The 22114-nt window shown below is 33.7% G+C and overlaps 1 protein-coding gene across 1 annotated transcript in view; it reads right to left on the bottom strand.

The window, feature by feature from the left end:
- Slc30a7 (solute carrier family 30 member 7) overlaps positions 1 to 22114 on the bottom strand; it is an 84024-nt gene that overhangs the window by 7418 nt on the left and 54492 nt on the right. Inside the window, exons 9-10 of the mRNA XM_027943121.2 lie at positions 13808 to 13898; positions 7995 to 8144 (exon numbers count right to left, since the gene is read on the bottom strand). Of these exons, the coding sequence (XP_027798922.1) occupies positions 7995 to 8144; positions 13808 to 13898 (241 nt within the window). The remainder of the gene's footprint in view (positions 1 to 7994; positions 8145 to 13807; positions 13899 to 22114) is intronic.

Here is a 22114-nt window from a genome sequence, read left to right as displayed (position 1 = left end):
ATCTAGAAATATAAAAGTGACAACAACAACAAAAATCCTTGCCCTCAAAGTTTATATTTTATTGAGGGCCTGGTGGGGAGAAATGATGAACAAATATGCAAGGAAATACAATATATGAGATAATAATACATATGTCACGGAGAAAAGAACACTTGGAACAGAGGAGGTAAGCTCCTCAAGCACTGACAGTCTCTCACCCTTGCTCCTCACCCAACATCTCATCACTCATCACCTGGTGACATATTATACCACTTAATTATTCACTGTGCTTAATACTCTTGTTCCCCCACCATTAAAGAATCTCTCCTAGAGAAAGGATTTTATCTTCTTTTGTTCATCCCTCACTCCCAGAACCTGGCACATAGTAAATGCAGTCAGAAAAAAAGTCCTTTCTTGTCGGTACCTTAGGTAAACTGAAATATTTAAAGTAAAGGGCCCCCCCCCTCCAAAAAAAAAAAGGAAGAAAGAAAGAAAAGAAAAACAGAATGTGGGTGGGTGGTGGGGGTGACACAGACTACCTTACAGTAATTTCTGCACTCTTTAAAACACCGCTTTCACATATCTCCCCTCACCTCAACCCTTGACATCCAGAGAAGAACCTGAGCAACATCAAACAAACGCTTTAGGAGTCAGGACCCACTGGTGCAGAGCTGGGGAGGCACTGCTGGACAGACCCTAGAAGCTTGCCAGGACAGAAAACATGCTTTTGGGTTTTCTTTATTTGCCTCATTATAAAAAAAAAAAACAACTTACTGTGTAAGTCTAAACTCTGTTATTCAAACTTTGAGAGAATACATTTACTAATACCTTCTCCTTGGTTAAGAGGTTTATGGCTGAAAAATGCCAGAATTTAGTGTCTGTATGATTTTTAGGTACAAATTAAACCAAATGTCATCATTTCTCATTTAACATTGCAGATAAATGCCAATATTAATCTCACAGGACTGTTATATATTCATCTAATAGTTAATAAGTATTTTAAAAGCCTTGCTACATACCAGACACTGTTATAAGGATCAAGAGTGTAAGAGAAAGAATTTGATATGCAATAAAAGCTATTATGGTTATTCTGACTGATTATATGATTTGATTTACTCAATCTAGATGGACCCTGAAAACAGTATTTAAGAACTATTTTGTAAAATTGTTGTATACCTAATCTTAACAGAAAACAATTACCGCCTAAATAAATTCTTAACAGCTGTTTTAACAAAATTGTTAATGAAAGTAAAATGTGCAAAATAAAATAAGTTGGACTCCTTTTATTGTCTCTACCATTTTCTTTACCCCCCAGCCTTAACGCAGTGAAGATGGTAATAAGAAATGAAGTAGCCCAAGGCAACAAAAAAAGGGGGAAAAACAAAGAGGCTAGATAAACTAACTTTGCATAATCATGAGTTAATTACTCAAGCAGATATCAGTCCCCTGAGGGGCTGCAGCTTTCCACAAAAGCTTAGTCAAACAGCAAAAAGAAAAGGAAAAAAAGGTCACTTTATCCATCTGTCCCAATAGGGAAAGCTTCAAATTCTCCAGCTTCCCATTTTCCTCTTTCAATTTCCTTCAAAGTAGGCAGAAAAGTAGAATTGCCAAAGAATCTTTTGGGAAGTCACTTACTCCCTGAATGCAAACTCTGCTTTGGATAGTTTCTTTGCATTACAAAGACATGACAGATATTTCAATGATGAAACAGTGCTTGGTTCCACCAGATATTCTACCATTAGAATAATTTCAAGTGTCAGAGGCTGACTGAAAGGCCATCCTTAAAAATGTGAAAACCAAATAATAGTAATTACGTTAATGATAATTCTCAAAATTGAGAATAATAAACCATACTTCAGCCAACACTTTTTAAAATGGGAAAGATAGCTAGTTACTTGAATACTTCTAAACTACTAAAAAAATAAACATTCACTTAGTATCACAGGCTTAGAATATCTTCAACAGATATTCACTGTTGTGGAAAGGAAAACAAATGAGAAATAGAAAAGTTAGAAAACTAAGTAGCAATATGACTATAGAAAATTATTGGTTTACTTGTATTCTCTATCAAAAGCCACTGAAACTTTCTACTTTAGTTTTTGACTAACCATATAATATTAATCTTTTTTCCTTTAAAATGAAATCTTGAAAAATTACTACTTTTCCATGGAAAACATTCCAGTTAATGATATGGTGAGTGAATATGACTAAATTATATGTCAAAAACAATAACGTGAATCTGGGTTTCTTTTTCTGTAAATTGTTTTGAGTATCAATTAATATATTATGTATCTATCACAGTGCATGGCACCTGGTGGACTCAATAAATGCTAGTTGCCCCTGCTGCTATTATTTCCACATACTCATGAACACACCATATGGATTAATTAAATACAAACCTAGCAATATGTTTGGCCTCACATCTGTTTACTCCTACCTTCTGAGGATGATGACCAAAGGTAAAGGAAAGATGGATGAGGAAAAGTTTGTAGAACAGGTCAGCAAAATCAACACACAAAGATCAAAGCTCCTTACAAAAAGGGGAAGGGAATGGAGAGGCTAGAAGAACAGTGATCTGGCTGGAAGGGGGCAGAAAATTTCACCCACTCCAGGTGCTTCTCTGAAGAAGACAAAATAGGGTCAGACAAGGTCATAGGTCAGACAGGAAGGGATTATGAACACAGGAGAGTGATGGAGGTGGAGAGTTTCTGAAGGTCAGCGAACCCCATTTGGGTTTGTGAGGAGGTTTTTTTGGTTCCTTCCTGGGTATCAGTGTTTATTTCTATTTTGAGGCCAGAGAAAAGAACACAAAAAGCTAAAGCAGGAAGCTGTGGGCTTATAACTTAATAGGCTTAACAAAGAAAGGCAGATGAGCAGAAAAGATGGAAAAGATGAGGTAGAAGTTCTTTCAGAGAGTAAATATTATGTATTAGGCTTGACTGTCTTTTGTGTTTTGTGAACTAAGGAGGATAATGAATCTCAAGCATGTTCTACATTTTTCTTCAAAGATGTTTAACATTTTTCTTGAATGTGTCTTCTTCAAACAACCTTTTTCTTTTTTTTAGTTCAGTCAACATTTTTATTTAATACATAGATGATGTACCATATCTTGTGCTGAAGATACAAAGAAAATATCCAAACTTCAGTAATTACTATATATTAGTAAATATGAAACATAGTAGTTATCTTTTATTAACCTTTAATTTGTTTTAATTTTTAATTTGTTCTAATTAGAAAGATAACCTATAAAACAAATGGTGCTGAGAAAACTGGAAATCCTATGTAGCAAAATGAAATTAAACCTCTCTCACCATGCACAAAAATCAATTCAAAGTGGATCAAAGCCTTAGGCACTAGAAGAGAGACCATACACCTAACAGAAGAAAAAGTAGGCTCAAATCTTCATCATGTTGGCTTAGGACCTGACTTCCTTAATAAGACTCCTAAAGCACAAGAAGTAAAACCAACAATCAATAAGTAGGATGGATTCAAACTGAAAAGCTTCTTCACAGCAAAGGAAACAATCAATAATGTGGAGAGCCTACAGAATGGGAAAAAATCCTTACCACATGCACCTAAGATAGAGCACTAATTTCCAGGATTATATATAAAGAATTCAAAAAACCTAACACCAAAAAAATAACTCAATCAATAAATATGCTAAGGAATTGAACAGACACTTCACAGAAGAAGAAATATAATCGATCAACAAATATATGAAAAAATATTCATTATCTCTAGCAATGAGAAATGCAAATCAAAACTACTATAAGATTTCATCTCATGCCAGTAAGAACGGCAATTATCAAGAATACAAGCAATAATTAGTGTTGGCAAGGATGTGGGGGGAAGTATACTCATACATTGCTGGTAGGACTGCAAATTGGTGCAACTGCTCTAGAAAGCAGTATGAAGATTCCTCAGAAAATGGAAAGAAACCACCATTTGACCCAGCTATCCCATTCCTTGCTTTATACCCGAACAACCTATTTCTAACAAGAAAAAAGTATATTTATAATTTTAGGATTATAGTTGTTATTGTGAAGTATGTCATTAAAAATTAACAGACTTCCTTCCTATATAATATAGAAACTGGATTATAAAGTAAGTAATCATTTCAAAAGAATCTAAGTACTAAAGTAACTTCCAGCAGTTCATTTGTATTACTCTATATTCATGCAAACTATCTTCTTTAGCAGTTAAAGATTGACAGATAAAGAGACTGAAAAGATTGATGCTTAATACAGAGTTCTAAAATAGTCACAAAGCTTTTCTTATTTTTTGTTTTTCCTTGCAGTACTAAGGATTTAATCCAAGGCCTCTAAGTGCTTGAGTTCTAGGCGAGCACTCTACCACTGAGCTACATACCTCCAGCCTTCTTTTATTTTGAGACTAGGAAGGTCTCAAATTTGAGATCCTCCTGCCTTGGCTTCCCAAGTAAGTGGGATTACAGCCATGTACCATACTTGGCACAAAGCTATAGTTTAATAAACAAAATAGAAAATTATAATTTGGCCTTTTCAGTTTAAAGTTATTCATTTAATAATTTTTAACAAGAATATTTTTTACCAAAAACTATTACTTAAATTTTGATTTAAGATCAGCTATAAGAAAGATACCTACCTACAAATGTAATAAACATTATGTTTATTATGTAACAAACATATTATATTCATCATGTAATTAATATTATGGAAAAATATCCTTTTTTCCTTTTAGAACTAAAACTGCTAGTATTTTAAATCTTTCTATAAGAAATCTATCTAATGCATTAGCATGATCTTTTCTTTCAAAAAATTGAGTAATCATGATTTTATTTTTGATAAATAAAAGAAAAAGAAGTAATTTTTAAAAAATTAAATTTCATGGGCTGTAGGTGTGGCTCAGTGATGGTGCACTTGCCTGGCATGTGTGAGGCACTGAGTTTGATTCTCAGCACTGAGTATAAATAAATAAATAAACAAACAAATAAATAAATAGGATAGGTCTATCAACAATTAAAAAAATTTTTTTTTTTAAAGGGAGTGGGCCAACCATGGACTAAAATTTCTGAAATTGTGGGCCACAATAAACTTACTTTAAAAAAATATTAAATTTCATGAAATGAAACAAAATGCTATGGCAATACTTAAAATAAGCTCTGACATATTCATTCCATAAAGACATGTATGACTAAGGTATAAGCTGAAAGGGAAAATAAATTAATAAGAAAATTTTGGTTTTGTATATGTGAGAACTAAAAAGATGATGAGACAACTTTAAAATCATTATATGCATCAAGTGTAAAAATTAAATTTATTAGTGGGGTGACTTCCCTCAACCCGTTGGGGAAAACATGTTGAGCTTTCCTTACTGTAAGCCTCAAAGAGAGACCCTGGTCTCTGCAAGGAATAAGATAAAGTTGTCATGACTCTAGGTTGATAAAAAGGCTTAAATATGTTTCAGAGCTTAAAATAATCAAAGCCCAAATGCAGTTTCCAAAATCAAAGAAGCAGTTAAATAAACTTTCAGCTTCACTAAGATTTCCAACATTACTAGAACCATCTCCGCTACCTACTTCAATTACAACTTCTGCAGTTCCTAAGCACAGACAGCTGCTTGCACATTTCTCAACCTAGAAACTGCAATCCTTCTCAGAGTGAAAATTGTGACTCAGAGCCAATGTCTTAGGAGAGTACAGGATGTCCTGGAGATCAACAGAAGTTCGTAACTATGAAGATGGAGGGTACAGAATAACCAGGAGAAAATTCAGGATAAAGGAGAGCAAAATGATTTGGAAAAGGCAGTAAACAGACTATTGCTTGTCTTGTTCTCCTTTTGACCCTGAAACATGGAGGAGGTATGAGAAGGATTCAGACATACCATGAAGGTCTTGCATACTTCATTATGAAACTCATAATGATACAGACATATATAAAGTGTCTGTTAAGAAAGAGGCCTAAAGCCAGGTGCAATATAGCACAAGCAGCTTGGGAAGCTGAGGCAAGTGAATTCTAAGTTCAAAGCCATACTCAGTAACTTAGGCCCTAAGTAACTTAGTGAGACCCTGTCTCACAATAAAATATAAAAAGAGCTGGGGATGTGGCTCAGAGTTTAAGAGCCCCTGGATTCAATCCAGGGTACCAAAAAAAAAAAAAAAAAAGGCCTAGTTGTTAAAATTCTGGGATATATAAGTGGTAACTACAAATTGTTGTCTATTAGCAGAGTAACTCTTGATTGCATATGATTAGGATTAGAGTAAATCCTAATTACACATAAGATTATGCCATTAATTCATTCCTTAAGGAACTCAAATCATACATGTCTTTTTATGAGGAGAGATTGCTTAATTTATGCTAATGTCCTAAATTTAACTAAACTACACATTATGTTATGTTGCTTCTATCTAAAGATGTGTGCATGAGAGATAGACAGAGACAGAGATGTATAATGTGATACATATATAAAAGGATAAAGTAATTCAGCTTAGAGGGATCTTTAAGGCTTCTAAGAGAAAGCAGCACAACTGACAGTTAAGTTAGAGTAGGGTTTTAATCCATATGAAAGTGAATAGTCTGGTGAGTTTGGAGTATAAAGTACATGGCAATGAAGAGCAGCATAGAGATTTGAAGTGAATTGGACCATGCTAATAAAGTTTGGGCTTTATCCTGGTGGTAATGAGGAGCTATAATAGTTTTTATTTTTCAGGCTTTTATTTTGAAAAAAAAATTTAAGTCAAAACAAAGTAAAATAGGTACCCACCACCTATACTCACCCAAAGTTAACATTTTGCCAAATTTGTTTTCTCTACATGTGTATTTATTTGTAATCTTTTTAATTTTGCTAAAATATTTGAAAATTAGACATCCTGATACTTTATCATTAAATCCTTTGCACATTATCTCCTAAAATTCTTCTGTAGTCACAATAACATTATCATACCCAAGAAATTTAATTCCCATACAATTTATGTGAACTATTATACAGCCTATATTCATATCTTAGCCAATGTGATACTCAATAATTTTCAGATTTTGTAGCATTTTGTATTTTAGATTTTCAGATTAGGGATGCTCAACTGGTAGTCTATTCAAACATTCCAAAATTCAAAAAAACTCTGAAATCTGAAACACTTCTGCTCCCAAGCATATTGCATAAGGAATATTCAACCTGTATTAAGAAAAATTCAATAGCATAGTAAGCTACTAAATCACACAGAAGGTAACTATCATGCAACAATGATAACAGACCAGGCACACATAGTACACACCTACCATCCCAGGACTTGGGAGACCGAGGCAGGAGGATTGCCAAGTTTGAGATCAACCTCAGTAACTTAGCAAGGCCCAAATCAAAAGACCCTGTCTTAAAAAATAAAAATGACTGGGGCTGTAGCTCAGTGGTAAAGTGCCCCTGAGTTCAATCCCCAGTACAAAAAAGACAAAAACCAAAAAAGTTAACAGATTGTGGTTAAAGCCACTAACAAAGTATTATTATTATTCCAAATGCTCTTTTAGAATTGTTGGTTTCAAATAGCATCTAATATGGATAAGGAGTGTGCAGTAAAGAAGAGCCCACTTTTTTTTGTGTGGGGGTGTACCAGGAATTGAATTCAGGGAACTCGACCACTGAGGCACATCCCCAGACCTATTTTGTATTTTATTTAGAGTCAGGGTCTCACTGAGTTGCTTAGCACCTCACTTTTGCTGAGGCTGGCTTTGAACTCAAGATTCTGCTACCTCAGCTTCCCGAGTTGCCGAGATTATAGGCATGTACCACCATGACTGGCAAGAATCCACTTTTTTAAAGAAAATCAAATCAATACAACAATGAATAAATTGAAACCATCTTCCTTAAGAGTATTAACTAAAATAAAGATCTCCCAAATTAAGACTCTGATTGGAGGAAAAATGTAGTTTTATATTTCCCTTATAGCTTACTAGCCTATATTTAATATGCTAAATAATAAACATTTATAAACTAGTACACACAATAAATTTTAAGACCCTTACAAGAAGTTAGCAACACAATCTTACCTGAGTGAAAATATTATGTGTTTGGCTTAAAATCCATCTGGCATCAGCATCAGGTGCTACTATTAATTTCAAGGTCCCAACGTAAACATCAGAACATAAAGTCCAGAAGTGCTGTTCTTGTAAACTATAAACTCCTTGCAACTGCTGCACCTAAAATACAAAGGGCAGATATCAGCATCAAAATAAAATTTATGTGCCCTCTCCCATTGAAGTTGTTATGCAATCTATCAATTAGCATAGATTCTACCCTCTAGTTGAAAAAAGGGGAGGAGGGTATTTGAATTGACAAATACCTATGGTCAAGTACCACACCAATGCAAACATATTATATACCAGATAACACCATAATAGGGGTTTGAGAAATAGAATGAACGAACACATATCAAACTTGTGAAGCATAACTGAGAATACCTACAGGAGAAGTGAAAATTTCAAGTACACTGATCAGAAAACAAATACAAATGAGCCAAGAAGCTAGAAAAAGAACAAAACCCAAAGAAATAAGAAGGGAGAAAATAAAGGACAGAAATCAATGATATAGAGATTTTAGAATATGACAAAATTCATAATATAGAAATTAATTCTTTGAAAAGATTAATAAACTAAAGAAATATTTCTAAATGGGACATATATTAAGCAGGACAATTCTTCAGGGTATGTGACTGTCCAAGAGAATACAGGACCTTTGCCTCTCTGGGTCTCATTGAACAAATGCCAACATGTACCCTTCCCCCAAATAATATGACAATACTAAAAGAGGGGAAGGAGGATGTCTATGTGAGGGATGTATCCAACAGCTCCCTAGGTTTTCCACAGCCTTAGGTCAAGAACCACACCAATGCAAACTTCTGATGAAGGTAAAAGATAAGATAGAATCAAACAAAATGCAAAATGAAAAAGGTAGATAACTACAAACACACAAAAAAGAAACTTTAAAATTTAAAATCTACAAACAGGAATCCTATGAATGCCACAGGAATCCTATGAATAATATTGACTATATTAATATATGACTATACAAAATATTACAACCAAGTAGAATCCAAACAATCCTCAATGAGACCTCCATTGGGAGGTCAGCCTAATCCAAATGTAGTTCTAAATAATTATAATAGCTTCTTAACTAGTTTCTCTAATTCTAGCCTTGCATCTATTCTATCTAATCTCAAAATAGTAGCCTAAGTGAGAGTCCACTGGTTTACAGGTCAGATGCTGCCACTCCTCTGTTCAAAATCCTCCAATAGCTTCCTTTCTACCTCTGCATTAAGCCAATATTTTTACAACTTGTCACCCTTTCACATTATTCACCTCACTACCACCTCTTCTCCTCTGTCCCTTTTCATCAGCTGCCCCAGCCTCCTCACCATTCTTTTAAAAAAGCCAGGCACATTTCTGTCTCAGGTTACTTGCTTGCCTCTGCTTGGAATATTCTTCTCAGATTTCTACTTTTTTTGGGTATTGAATCAAATGTCATCTTCTTAGAAATCTTTTCTTGGGCATGTGACATTGCATAGCATTCATCCACTCATTTATTCATCTATATTATAGGTTGAGCATCCCTAATCCAAAAAAATGCAAAATGTAAAGGATGACAGTAAAAACACAAGTGCACTAAAAATATTATATACAACTACCACCAGGCTATGAATTAAGGTATAATGTAATCAATGAATTTCATGCTTAGACTTTGGTACCACCTCCAATATATCTCATTATAGATATGCAAATACTTCAAAATCAAAAGAAAAATTTGAAATCTGAAACAATTCTCTTTCAGCATTTCAGTTAAGGAATAATCAGCCTCTATTTATACTGTGTACTGTGTGTCTCCTCCTGAAGACTTTAAGATCAATAAGGTCAGGAACTTATTTTTATTTTGTATTTTAAGTGCTTAAAATACCTGGTCCAAGTAAGTTCAATAGTAATATATATTAAATAAATAAAAACACATTATGAAAATGTATACAAAATGGATAAATTTCCAAAAATACTAAAAAAAAGAAAATGTGAAAGTGAAAGAATCATTGAAAATTGAATTGGTAACAAAATTCTCTTTCAATAAAGCTCTAAACCTGGGGATGGGGAGCAACTTTCAAGAAGATAACCACTTTTTGGTTTTCTAGAAATAGAAAAGAGCTGCTACATTACATTAGTAAAAAATTACTTTGATCCCCAAACCAGATAGACAATAAATCATAAACTAATTTGCCTTATGAGTTAAATAACCTAAATCCAACAATATATGAAGAAAATAACATATCATGACTAGATTGAGTTTATCCCAAGAAAGAAGAATGGTTTCAAATCAGAAACTCTATTATTGTTATTCTTCAATTAATAAACAGAAAAATCATACAGTCATTTCAATAAGTGTATTATAATTACAGTACTTAAATTGTTTATGATCCAGAAAAAATTACTAGAATGATTTTGTTTTAATACAGGTTATCTGCCAAAAATGTAAAAAATATTTAAGAATAAAACTTTAGGTGGACTCCTTTGAAGATCAGGAAAAAGAGAAAGATGCTACAGCAGCTTAAAAAGAGAAATGGCTAGGGTTGGGGGTGGGGCTTGGTGGCAGATCATGTGTTTAGTACAGGCAAGATCCTGGGTTCATGTCCCAGAACCTAAGAAAAAGAATAAAAAAGAAAAGAAAAAGAGGCAACTCTGTGAAGGGGTTTACTACCTCTACCTGGAAATAGTCAACAAACTGCATAAATAACTGGGTTTCACAGTGGAGATTTTTGTAAACAGTAGAAGTCTGGATCAAATGAACAACAGATCTTTTCAATTTTAGATTTGATTTTTATGTAATATGTTTGTGAATATTATATACTACATAATATACTTTCTATATCATATACTTAATTGAAAAATTAAGATATTAATTTATAATTAATTATAAAATTAAGAAAAGGCTGATCTTATATCTATCAAAAATATTTTTCTCAGAATTTGAGGAATACAGGTATTATATTTTTAGAAACTCCAAGAGAGTTGATGGGAAATTTAAGACAACATCCACTGTGCTCTCTTTGAAAACTGTTTTTACCAGGGAAAGAGATCAAAGGGAATTTTCTCTTCCTCCTTGAGGCCTCTGAGGACACAGTGACTTCAAACTAAGAATTCCTCCACATTGTCCTAAGTGGCATCCTCAAGGAGTGGTCTACTATTAGTGAGACAACAATCTGTGAATAGATTTCCTCTTCCTCCATAGAAAAAGCAGTACTAGGATATTCTTCCAGTTATCCTAAAACATACAGTAAGGAATAATTCCTGCGGAAACTAGCTTTTAATGTCCCACTCTTACACTAACTAATTCTGTTCCCAAATCTAAACAACTAATCTTAAATGGTTACACTTCATTTTCCCTATTTCAAAAAACTACTTTATACTATATACTATATTTATACTATTTTTCATTTTCCTAAAGCATCCAATCTTTTTGTAGGATTACACTGCCTTTTAAATCATAGAAAAACCTGAAGTAACATAGAAAATGTCTTACCCTGTATCACCAAAATCTACCAGTCACCTCTTATCTATGTCAGTACCTTCTACCTTCCTCAGGGTATATGGTATTCCTGCTCCTATCTAGAATTAATTCTTCGATCATGTTTTTGGCTCTATCCTTTCACCTGCTCAAGAACTTCATTCTTTTAACAATGTCCTTCATTGATGTACCATCAATTTGTTCCCTTCAGTTGGACTTTTCCAATAACACACATGTTCTAGAACTGTGCTGTGCAATACAAAAAATCACTAGTGGCTATTCAAATGAAACAAAGTTAAAATCACATGTGGCTACTTCAATGAAATAAAATTAAATTTTAAAAATTCAGTTATGCTATCCACACTGGACAATGCAGATAATAGAATATTTTCACTGTCAGGGATAGTTTTCTATAGGATAATACTGTTCTAAGATACCATATTTTTCAAATGAGGAAATACCCTGTCTCCTGGTACTGTATCCGTATCCAGCCCATCAACCTTATCAACTCATTTCTCTGCTCAATTTAACAATACTTCTTAAGAGTTGTCTGTAACCATTGTCTTTACTTCCCTCAAATCAAGCTCTCCCCCTCAACACAACTCTGAAATTGCTCTCATCAAGGTCATTAATCTCACGTTGCTAAGACAAGGATTACTTCACTGTTCCTAACTGACATGACCACCATAGAAATACTCAACTCAAATACTAAACTCTTCTTCAGCTCTGTGGTACTACACCCTTCTGATTTTCCAGCTTCCTTATTAACCTTTCCTGGCTTTTCCACCTGTGCTCTAGATCTAGAGCTGAAAGTGGAACTAAGAGAATAAAATTATATCCTCTACCAGGTAATCTCATGTAATCCTAAATGTTTTTGATGCCATTCATATATTAATGACTTAAACTCTTCCTAACCCTAACCTATTCCCCAAACTCCAAATTTGTTACTTTATGAACGTTTCCCCTAGAAGTATAATGGGCATTTCAAATTTAACATATCCCAAACAGGATTCTTGATTTGGTAGGATTTTCCATCCTCAAACATGTATCAATCCAGTCTCAAATCTCAACATTACCATCTACCACACAGTAAGCCAACACTTTTGCCCCACCTTTGCTAGTATAATCCACCTCCAAAAATGTATCACAAATTCATATTTATTTCCATCTTCATTGCTATGACAGCAGAATAAGCCATCATTTTCCCCCACTTATATGACAATAGATAATAGATTGGTTTTCTTTACTTCCATTCTCCCTAGAATTTGTTCTTCACATGGAGAAAATAATCTTTTAAGAACATAAGGGTTATGATACTCCCACTATCTCAAAACTTTCCAGTATTTTCCACTGCAGTAAATTCTAAACCTTAGATGACCAAAACCCTGTACAATCTGACCTCTACATTTCTCTCCAACATTTCAAAACACTCTTCCCTTTATTTATTATGCTTCAACCACAAAGGCCTTTTTTTTCCTTCTGTTTTTTAAATACACTAAATTAGTCCCAATCATAGCACTTCTGCACTAGTGTTTTCCTTTGCCTAGGAAAAAGTAGAAGTCCGGATCAAATGAACAACAGATCCTTTTCAATTTTAGATTTGATTTTTATGTAATATGTTTGTGAATATTATATACTACATAATATGCTTTCTATATCATATACTTAATTGAAAAATTAAGCATATTAATTTATAATTAATTATAAAATTAAGAAAAGGGTGATCTTATATCTATCAAAAATATTTTTATCAGAATTCTTCTCCAGAATTTTCATATGGCTGGTTTCTTCTTGTCTTCTAGGTTTCAGTGACTTTCTCAGTGAATCTAATATAGGCATCCATGTCTATCACATCCCCTCATCCTATTTCTTTTATAGCAATTATCACTGATATTTTCTTATCAACTTATTGCTTAGTGTCTGTTTTTCCTCCACTAGTTCTAATGTAGGCTCCATGAGAAAAGAGGCACTGTCTTTTTTACTACTACATCCTCACTATTTTAAAAAAGAGCGTGATGCTGAGTAGAAGTTAAAAAAATATATGAAATAAATGCTTATTTGATCTGCTCTTCATATTCTATATTTTAAAAGAGCAGATCAATTTCTGGATGAGAACAATTTCTACCACATTTTCTTTAGTAAAGTTCAATATTTTCCAATGATTTTATTCTGGTTTGTGTAACTGGTATTCATGGTCAGCATTCAGTCTTGGGAGAAATACTAAATTATACACACATGCTGCCCATATTTATGAAAGTTGAAAACCCTAACAGTTTGGAAACAACATAAAATCCAATGGTTTGGAAACTTTGAAACTTACCCTTTGATAGCACTGAGGCAGAGTATTTTCCAACAAGGGAGGAGTTCTCTGCATCAATATTCCAACAGACTCTTTTAAAAGAGGAATAACGCTAAAAAAAAAAAAAAAAAAAAAAGACAACACGTTTATTTAAGCTACATTCTGACAACCCCATTCTGCAAGACAATAACAACACACTTTCCTATAGTGGAATAGAATCAGATTTGCCAGAATAACATCAGAAAAAAGAATATAGCAATCAGGGGCTGGGGTTGTGGCTCTGTGGTAGAGCACTTGCCTAGCATGTGTGAGGCCCTGGGTTCGATCCTTAGCACCACATAAAAATAAATAAATAAATAAAATAAAAGTATAAATTTTTCATGTGATCAGTAAGTTGTTATTCAATCTAAAAGAACTTCAGAAAACATATCAATGTATAAGACTAAACTTTAAAAACTAATATTGAATCATCTAAATATCTAAACACAGCATGAGTTCAACCTTCCAAGGTAATCATAGCCTATCAGACTCATTGGTCCTACTAATATTTACAAATATTTATATCCATTTATCTGAATAATACTGATTTAAAAATATTTTAAAAAATAATATATCAATCCAATATTCCTCAAATCTGGTAATTTCTTGGTCATATTTTTTTAAAAAAATATAAGACTGGTTATAACCACAGATGCTGCATACTTGGTATGTCTAGGGATGGGGCCCACAAACCTGTATGTGTTGAGTTGGTCTTTATCAGCATATGAAACTACTGCTTTAGGAATAAAGCTAAATGTACACAAAACAATTAGTAGCTGCATTAGAGGACAGATCTAATGCGACAACATTCTAACTTAGCTGGACAACAAATTCACCTCACCTTGTTTTGTTTTCATTTCTGACATATGGAACCAGAATTTTTTTTTTGGTGAGGAGTACCAGAGATTGAACTTAGGAGGCACTCAACCACTGAGCCATATCCCCAGTCCTGTTTTCATTTTATTTAGAGACAGGGTCTCACTGAGTTGCTTAGCGCCTCACTTTTGCTGAGGCTGGCTTTGAACTTGTGATCCTCTTGCCTTAGCCTCTGGAGCTATGCGCCATGCCCAGCCCTGAACCAGAATTTTTAAAGGAAGATCCAGGCACCTATCTGTTTACAAAGTTCTCTAGGTGAGATTCCAATGAGTTACAGTGTTAACACTACTACTTGCAACAGACTGAGAGGTCATTACTAAAGAATAATAAAGCTTAGGTAAATAGCTTAGGTAAGAGTTCACTTTTAAAACATGGAATCTCAAAATGTCAAAGGAAAAACTCTTGAAAACAACTACAGGAGAAAAAAAATCATAAGAACATACATTTTTAAAGGAAGGTCTCACAGAAGAATAGAAGTTAAAGACTACTTTAAGAATTAGTGGTATTTCCTTTTATTTTCTTTTTTTTTTGGGGGGGGGGGGGTGCTGAGGATTGCACTTTCCCATTGAGCTATAATCCCAGCACTTTATTTTTCATTTTGAGACAGGATCCCAATAAGATTTATTAATATTTGACAGAAGGTAGGAAAGAGAAGGAACTAATGAAGACTAAAAGATAACTGAGATAATGCTTATCTTGCTCATTAAGACATTCTGAAGGTAGCCTTGTACAATGCTGGTCATAAAGTAGGCCCAATATAATTGTTGAAAGAATGAAAACAGATAGGAAGTATTTTAGAATAAGAATTAATGAATGGAAAAGGACACAGGAATTGAATTAGGATCTGTTCCCACACATTAAGTACAGTGATAATTACTTGGGTCAAAAGGGTAACAATTAAAAAAGGATCAAATAAAAGAGAATTAAACAGAGAAACAACTGGTATCTACCTGGATGTAGTGAAAGACACAATGAGAGCCATATTAAGGACAAACCTAAGTTATTAAAAGTATGAAGAACAGCAGTAATGAAAGTGAACAACTCAATGTGGACAGGAGCTTCAGATACATTGAAGTAAATATTATTTGATCAATAGTGATTTAAGAGCCAAAAATAATTAGAAGCCACCCTTAATTCCTTCTCCCATTATAACCTCATCCTCTAAATCACTAACCTTTCATGATTTCACAACCTAAATATTTCTTAACTTCATTCTATTATACATGTCTATAATAATCTTCACATCCTTCACTTGAATTATTACAATAGCCCCCTAAGTTTTTTTGGCTTCTAATATTATATCCTCAAGTCTACTTGATAGGTAGATTCAAAGATGGTTCCCAACGACACCTGCCTCTGTAATATTCATATTCTTGTGTAATCCTCTCCCCTTGAGTGTGTGTACAGGTAGAGTTGGAACCTAATGACTTGCTATTACCATTGCATTACTATTCATACTAATGAATAGAGTATGACAAAAGTGATGTCACTTCTAAAATTAGGTTAAAAAAACTCAGACTTCCATTTTACTTACCCTCATCTCTTGCTCTCACTTGCTCCCTCTCAGCTTCAAAGTTGTGAGCAGTCCTACAGAGAGGACCATGGAACAAGAAACTGAGAGAAGGCTCTGAAGTAGAACCAAACGCTCATTCCAATAGCACCAAAAGAATAGAATACTATTAGCAAACACTTGAATGAAGCTGGAATTCTTTCTTAAATGAACCTCAGAGTAATTACAGTCCTGGCTGACAACTTGATTGCTGCTTTGTGAGAAACCTTGAGGCAGAGGTCCTTGAACCTCAGAAACTATAAGATGATAATGTGCATTATTTTGGCTATTAGGTTTTCGTATAGTTTGTTATGTATTTGCAAATAACTAAAATGACCATTCCCTATAGAGCTATTAATCTCTCTACCGTCACCTCTTATCAATTCTTTATAAACTCTTCAAATATAAATATACTTGTACTTTACCTAGTGATGTTTCTTACTTTCATGCTTAGGCTAACACTGTATTCTCTGCCTAGTATATCCTTAAATTCCCCTTCAGTCCAACTTCTATTATTTTTTTACAATCTCAAGTGTCAACACTTTCAGGGTATATTTCTTGATCCTAAACTGTCTTGCAGACCATGTGGAATGCCTTCTTGTGATCCTATAATGAAACCTATTATACTTAGGGAATTATTACATTGTACAACAATTATCAGGTTGTTTCCTACACAGAAAGGTGCTCTAAAGTATGGAGTGTGTCTCTTATGTTTCTGTGCCCAGCATCTCAGAGTTTTGTATATAAATGTGTATGGACCAAGTTGTTCTGGAACAAGAGTCATGAGTAGGAGGCCTCAGGCACCAAAGAAGCTCACCTAAAGACACAGCTAGAGAATAGGAGAGTTAGAATAGGAGACTTCAAGTCTTTTTTGAAAAGTCCATGCCCACAAACATTTATTATATGTCTATTATGTGTCAAGCATGTGCTTGACACAGGAAATAAAAAGATACATAAGACTTTAAAGGAATTCATAATTTAAAACAAAAGTTTATAGAGAAGGTAATGGAAATGAGGCAACAAACACTAATTTAGGGCCCACCAGCAAGAGATGGCTAGTTCTGTTTACTACATTTGTCTAAGATCTTGTTTTTTACAGACATCTAATTAATTTACAAAGCTGAAGTGTTAAAATATCAACCACTAAATATAAAATCAAGTACTCTTTACTTATTAAGTTCCATAAGGTAATATATTTAAACATTATGTGTGTTTTCATAAATTGGTAAATGGAAAAATGTTTAATATTGCTTTGTGTCTGTGTCTTTGCTAAAACAAGGTTACTAAGTGTTAAGATTCTATCATGTGTAATTTATATACAAAGAGTAGAAAAATTTTCAGTTGGGTTTCAATCATAGTATTATAGTATCATAAAAACATGAAAGTCTTTCATCTTATTAAAGTGGAGTAATTTGTCTAAATCAGAAATTTTATGAGTTGTTTCAAAATGTGAATTTATAAAAAGGGTTAACGGTTAAAAAAGAGATAGAAAAAGATTCAAGATGTGGAAATATATTTTAATATAAAAGGTTAAAGGAAAAAGAAATGTTTCTAGATGAGATAATCTCTGTGTGGTAAAGTAAAAAGTTGTAAAATGCCATTTAAAAAGATTTTGAGGAAACTAGACTTACTTTATAAGCTTGAGAAAGGAAAAAAGAAGAAAAAAGGTATTTGTACATGGCAGATTGAGACAAAGCTTCTCAATGGAGTTAAAAAAAAAAAAAAGCCTTTGGTTGAAGGGCAGCCATGTAAACTAACATTGAAGCGATTTAAACAAAATCTAAGCCTCGTTTAAAAGAGTGAAGTTGTAGGTGGTGAAAAAGTACACTTAAAAGTACAGTATAGATGATAATTGAAAGGCTTTAAAAGGTTAAATTGAAGGTGGTCAAGCTGTGTGGTGGCTCGTGATTGTGTGCCCAGCCAGACTGCGGCACCACCATTTAGAAGAAAGCATATAAGAACTTCAAGTAAAAGGGGAGAAAAAAGGAACAGAAGAAGACATGTGCTCACCTGCAACAGATGGAACACAGAACAGAATGGGCAGTGGTATTACTTAAGCAGTAGGTGTAAATTATCTTTTCAAGCAATTTTTAAAAGTCATTATCTTAAAATACTTGGGTTTAGTCTTAATTTTTCCCCCTACGGGCTAAAATAAGAGAGTGAATTCAATCTACAATACTCCTTGAATAGATTAGCTTTATAACATTAAAGGTATTCCCTAGACAGTCCCAATCTCTTCATAAGTCACCCAGCACAAACATCTACAGATTAGAACTTTGTTCAGATTTTCATGTGTATATACTATGAGTGTTACCTCCCAATGTCTTCTACTCCCTGCCATCACCTTTGTAGAAAAGAATTCAGTACTTCACTTTCTCTACGAAATTCATTTTCAATAAGGACCCTAATTTGGAGACTCTAGAATTGAGAAAGATGTTACATGATCATGACTAACATATCATTAGAATTAAAAGTGAATTTAGAGATCACTCATCGGCCAGACCCAGTGGCTCACTCCTGTGATCCCAGTGCCTTGGGAGGCTGAGACAGGAGGATCTTGAGTTCAAAGCCAGCCTCAGCAAAAGCTAGAGATCACTCATCTTAAATACTCAATTAAAGAATCATAGTACTGACAGCTTTCAACATCCTCACATATGCAAATATATATTACATATGGCATCTAGAAAACAGGGGAGGGAAGGTCACCTAGACTCACCATAAAACCTCAGACAAGTCTGCTTGTCTTAATGATAGTTGACTTGTTCTTGTTTTAAGTGATTGAAGTTCCAAAAAACCCCTCTGGCAAATGCAACTGAGCCCTTAACTACTTCAGACCTCAGCTCTCCAAGAACTCACCCACAATCTTATTTTTCTTATCTAACCTATCATAATGTAGATATATAAGACATCATAACTAATACAAAGAAACAAAATAGTCATTTTTTTAAAAGGGTCAATTGTGGTCTTCACTGATCTGGTTAGTCTATAAAATTTGGAATGGCTGCCCTCTTAGGTTGAATTTAAATACAATGTTTATATTCAATAGCAGAAAGTACATCATCAAAGCACATGGATATGTCACACTCATTTTCTCCGGTAGAGATTTAAAACTAATGAAAGCCTTCAGCTGTAGGAGTTATGTAGGTCATGAAACTGGTAAGGAAAAAAAGGTGCTTGCAATTATACAATAATATGCAATTGGTTCTACCCCTGGTCAATTTCTACAATAATTGCAAAGGCCCTAAAAATGTAAAAAACATGGAGAAACTCTAGTTTTTGACTTTTAAATTGTGTTTAGCTCAGGAGTTTTTATCCATATTTTTCTGATTAACTATCATAATGGGGAATCATAAAACAAATTTTACCATGGATCTATCTAGCCATAATGAAAGGATATATAGAAAAAGACAAGCTTTGCAAATTCCTAACTGAGCTAAGACTTAGAGCTGTATCCAAACCCAAAAAGAAAGCATTTGGAAACAATTAGAGGTTCACTTCTGGCTGACTAACTCAATTCTAGCTTTCACAATGAAACACTATTTTCCTATCATATATAAAAAGGGATGAGTCATTTGGTATGAGTTTACCAGTGAAACAGGGTAATGATTTTATTCTTCAAAAATTGAAGGTAAGTCAAATTTATAATCATACTATCATAAACAAAATTAATTTGAAAGTTTTAACCTTAAATTATAACAGATTAAATGAAAAAATAGTTACTCTGCAAATGAAAATGTATTCGGATCTTACTTCACAAGTAGCTTTGAGGAAAAGAAGATCAACATTTCAACAGTAAATAATATTATCTAGCAGTTATCTAAAATTATAAAGAAAAGCAAACAGAAGAAAAGGGTGGTATATATTATGAAATCTTTTCATGGACAACTAGGCTAACTTGACAATTATAATGTTTAATAAAAAAACTTCAGAATTAAAACTATTATTTAGATCTGAGAATAAACACCCAGAAATAAAAATTTTTAAAGGATTACTGATTCAATTTTGTGAATTGACTTGCAAGGCTAAGTCCTCCTGCATATTACCATGGGTTCTTAGAATCTTCAAATGGGGCGGGGGGGGAAGGGGGAACTGTACTTGTAAAAATAACACATAAATTTGAAGGTCTAACACATGTCTTACACTCAAAAGCTCTTAAGTGAACAAAAAAAGCCAAAGAAAATTGATCCATAATTACAATGCAATCTACATTTAAATTAAATGTGCAGTTACATTTGCACAAATAAATTAACCCATGGACATGGATAATTATCTACTAATCCAGAATTTTATAAACCCAGTAGAAAACAGATAACCCAAATCACACTTCCTGGGAATGTGGTTTATTTTATAATTTTCCTGATTTTCTAAAGTTATTGTTTAAATCAATGCATATTTACAGAGTATCTAGTTTACTCAGTGATGGGAATAATAAGATATACTAAGGTACCCCTAGAACTTGGAGCCAAAGTCATAAAAAGGCTGCCCTTTTCCTTAAGTTTCTGGAACTTAGTTATAACACCTAATACATCTAATCTTTGGACCAAATATCAGTGAATTTGTCAAATTAGTAAATAGTTAATCATATTTTTGTTTAGATAGCACTTAATAGCTTTAAAAGTGCTTACATATTTTTTTTTCTAATTGGACTTTCACAAAAGCCTTAAGTAACCTTAAGAAAATGTTCAAATTATAGAATACCAGATGGAGAGAAGATCATAAGAAATCATTTAGACCAACTTCCTCATTTTACTGATGAAAAAAACCCCACACAACTCAGAGGCTTTAAGACAATTTAGTTATAGCTGGGCAAGAAGCAGAGATAGCTGTGACAATGCCTAGACTAAAGCTGTCTGTACACACTGCAGTATCTCATCACAGTTAAGTTCTCTAGGTAGAGTCAAGGTCATGTCATATTCACTTTATTCCCAATGCCCAGCCAGTGCTTGGAACAGAACAAGCACTTAGGTCAGCTGAATGCATTATCTATTTAAAATTTTCAATTGCTGATGGGCAAATTACTGGAATAGAGAATAGCCAACATTTACATGATTTTGAACCCTTCAAATAATAGCTAAATAACAAGAGAGTCAAAAGCCCCTAATTCTGTCACTCCTAAAAAATGGACCTCTAATAAACAGGCAAAGAATCGTATCCTACATTCACATTTAGGTGAGAACAATCAACATTCTCAAATCTTAATGTGTAATTTTTACCTTTTTCTTTTTTCCCCATTACTGGTGATGGAACCCAGGGGCACTTTTACTGAGCTACTCTCCCAGCCTTTTTTATTTTTTGAGACAGGGTCTCACTTGCCCACACTAGCCTGGAACTTAAGCTTCTGCTACCTTAGCTTCCTGAGACACTAGAATCACAGGTGTGGGCCATCACCCCCAGCCCACAATTTATTATTTTAATAAAAACACCAATCTTCTCCTCATTTTCATGAATAAGCAATTAATAATCACACCTGCAATACAGGTTAAAAAAATCTTAAGATAGAACTAGACAACGGAATCGGTGAGGTAAGAAGACAAAAAGCTCCACAAAATAGCTTTGTGAGAATATTAGGCAGGAATAAATTCCAGTTCTGTGCATCAAATATGTTCACGTGTGTATGGACAAGATGAGCTTGGAAGAACTTCCCCATTACCTCTGGAACTAAATGAAAATAATAGTTAGATTAGGATGGACACAGGCAGAAGATGAAGCTCTTCAGGGAAATCTGCATTTCTAAAAAGTATAGAAATAGTATCTTGTTTAGAAAAACCAGATAAGAAATATTTATCAGGATTATTAAAATCAAATTAATTATAATTCAGATAGCTTCCGAGATCACAAAGTGTTAGCCCAGAGCAAAAAGGCTT

The sequence above is a fragment of the Marmota flaviventris genome, chromosome 10 (genome assembly GCF_047511675.1).
Source record: "Marmota flaviventris isolate mMarFla1 chromosome 10, mMarFla1.hap1, whole genome shotgun sequence".
Lineage (NCBI taxonomy): Eukaryota > Metazoa > Chordata > Mammalia > Rodentia > Sciuridae > Marmota > Marmota flaviventris.
The sequence above is the reverse complement of the archived record's forward strand: the minus strand, read 5'-3'. Positions and strand labels throughout refer to the sequence as shown.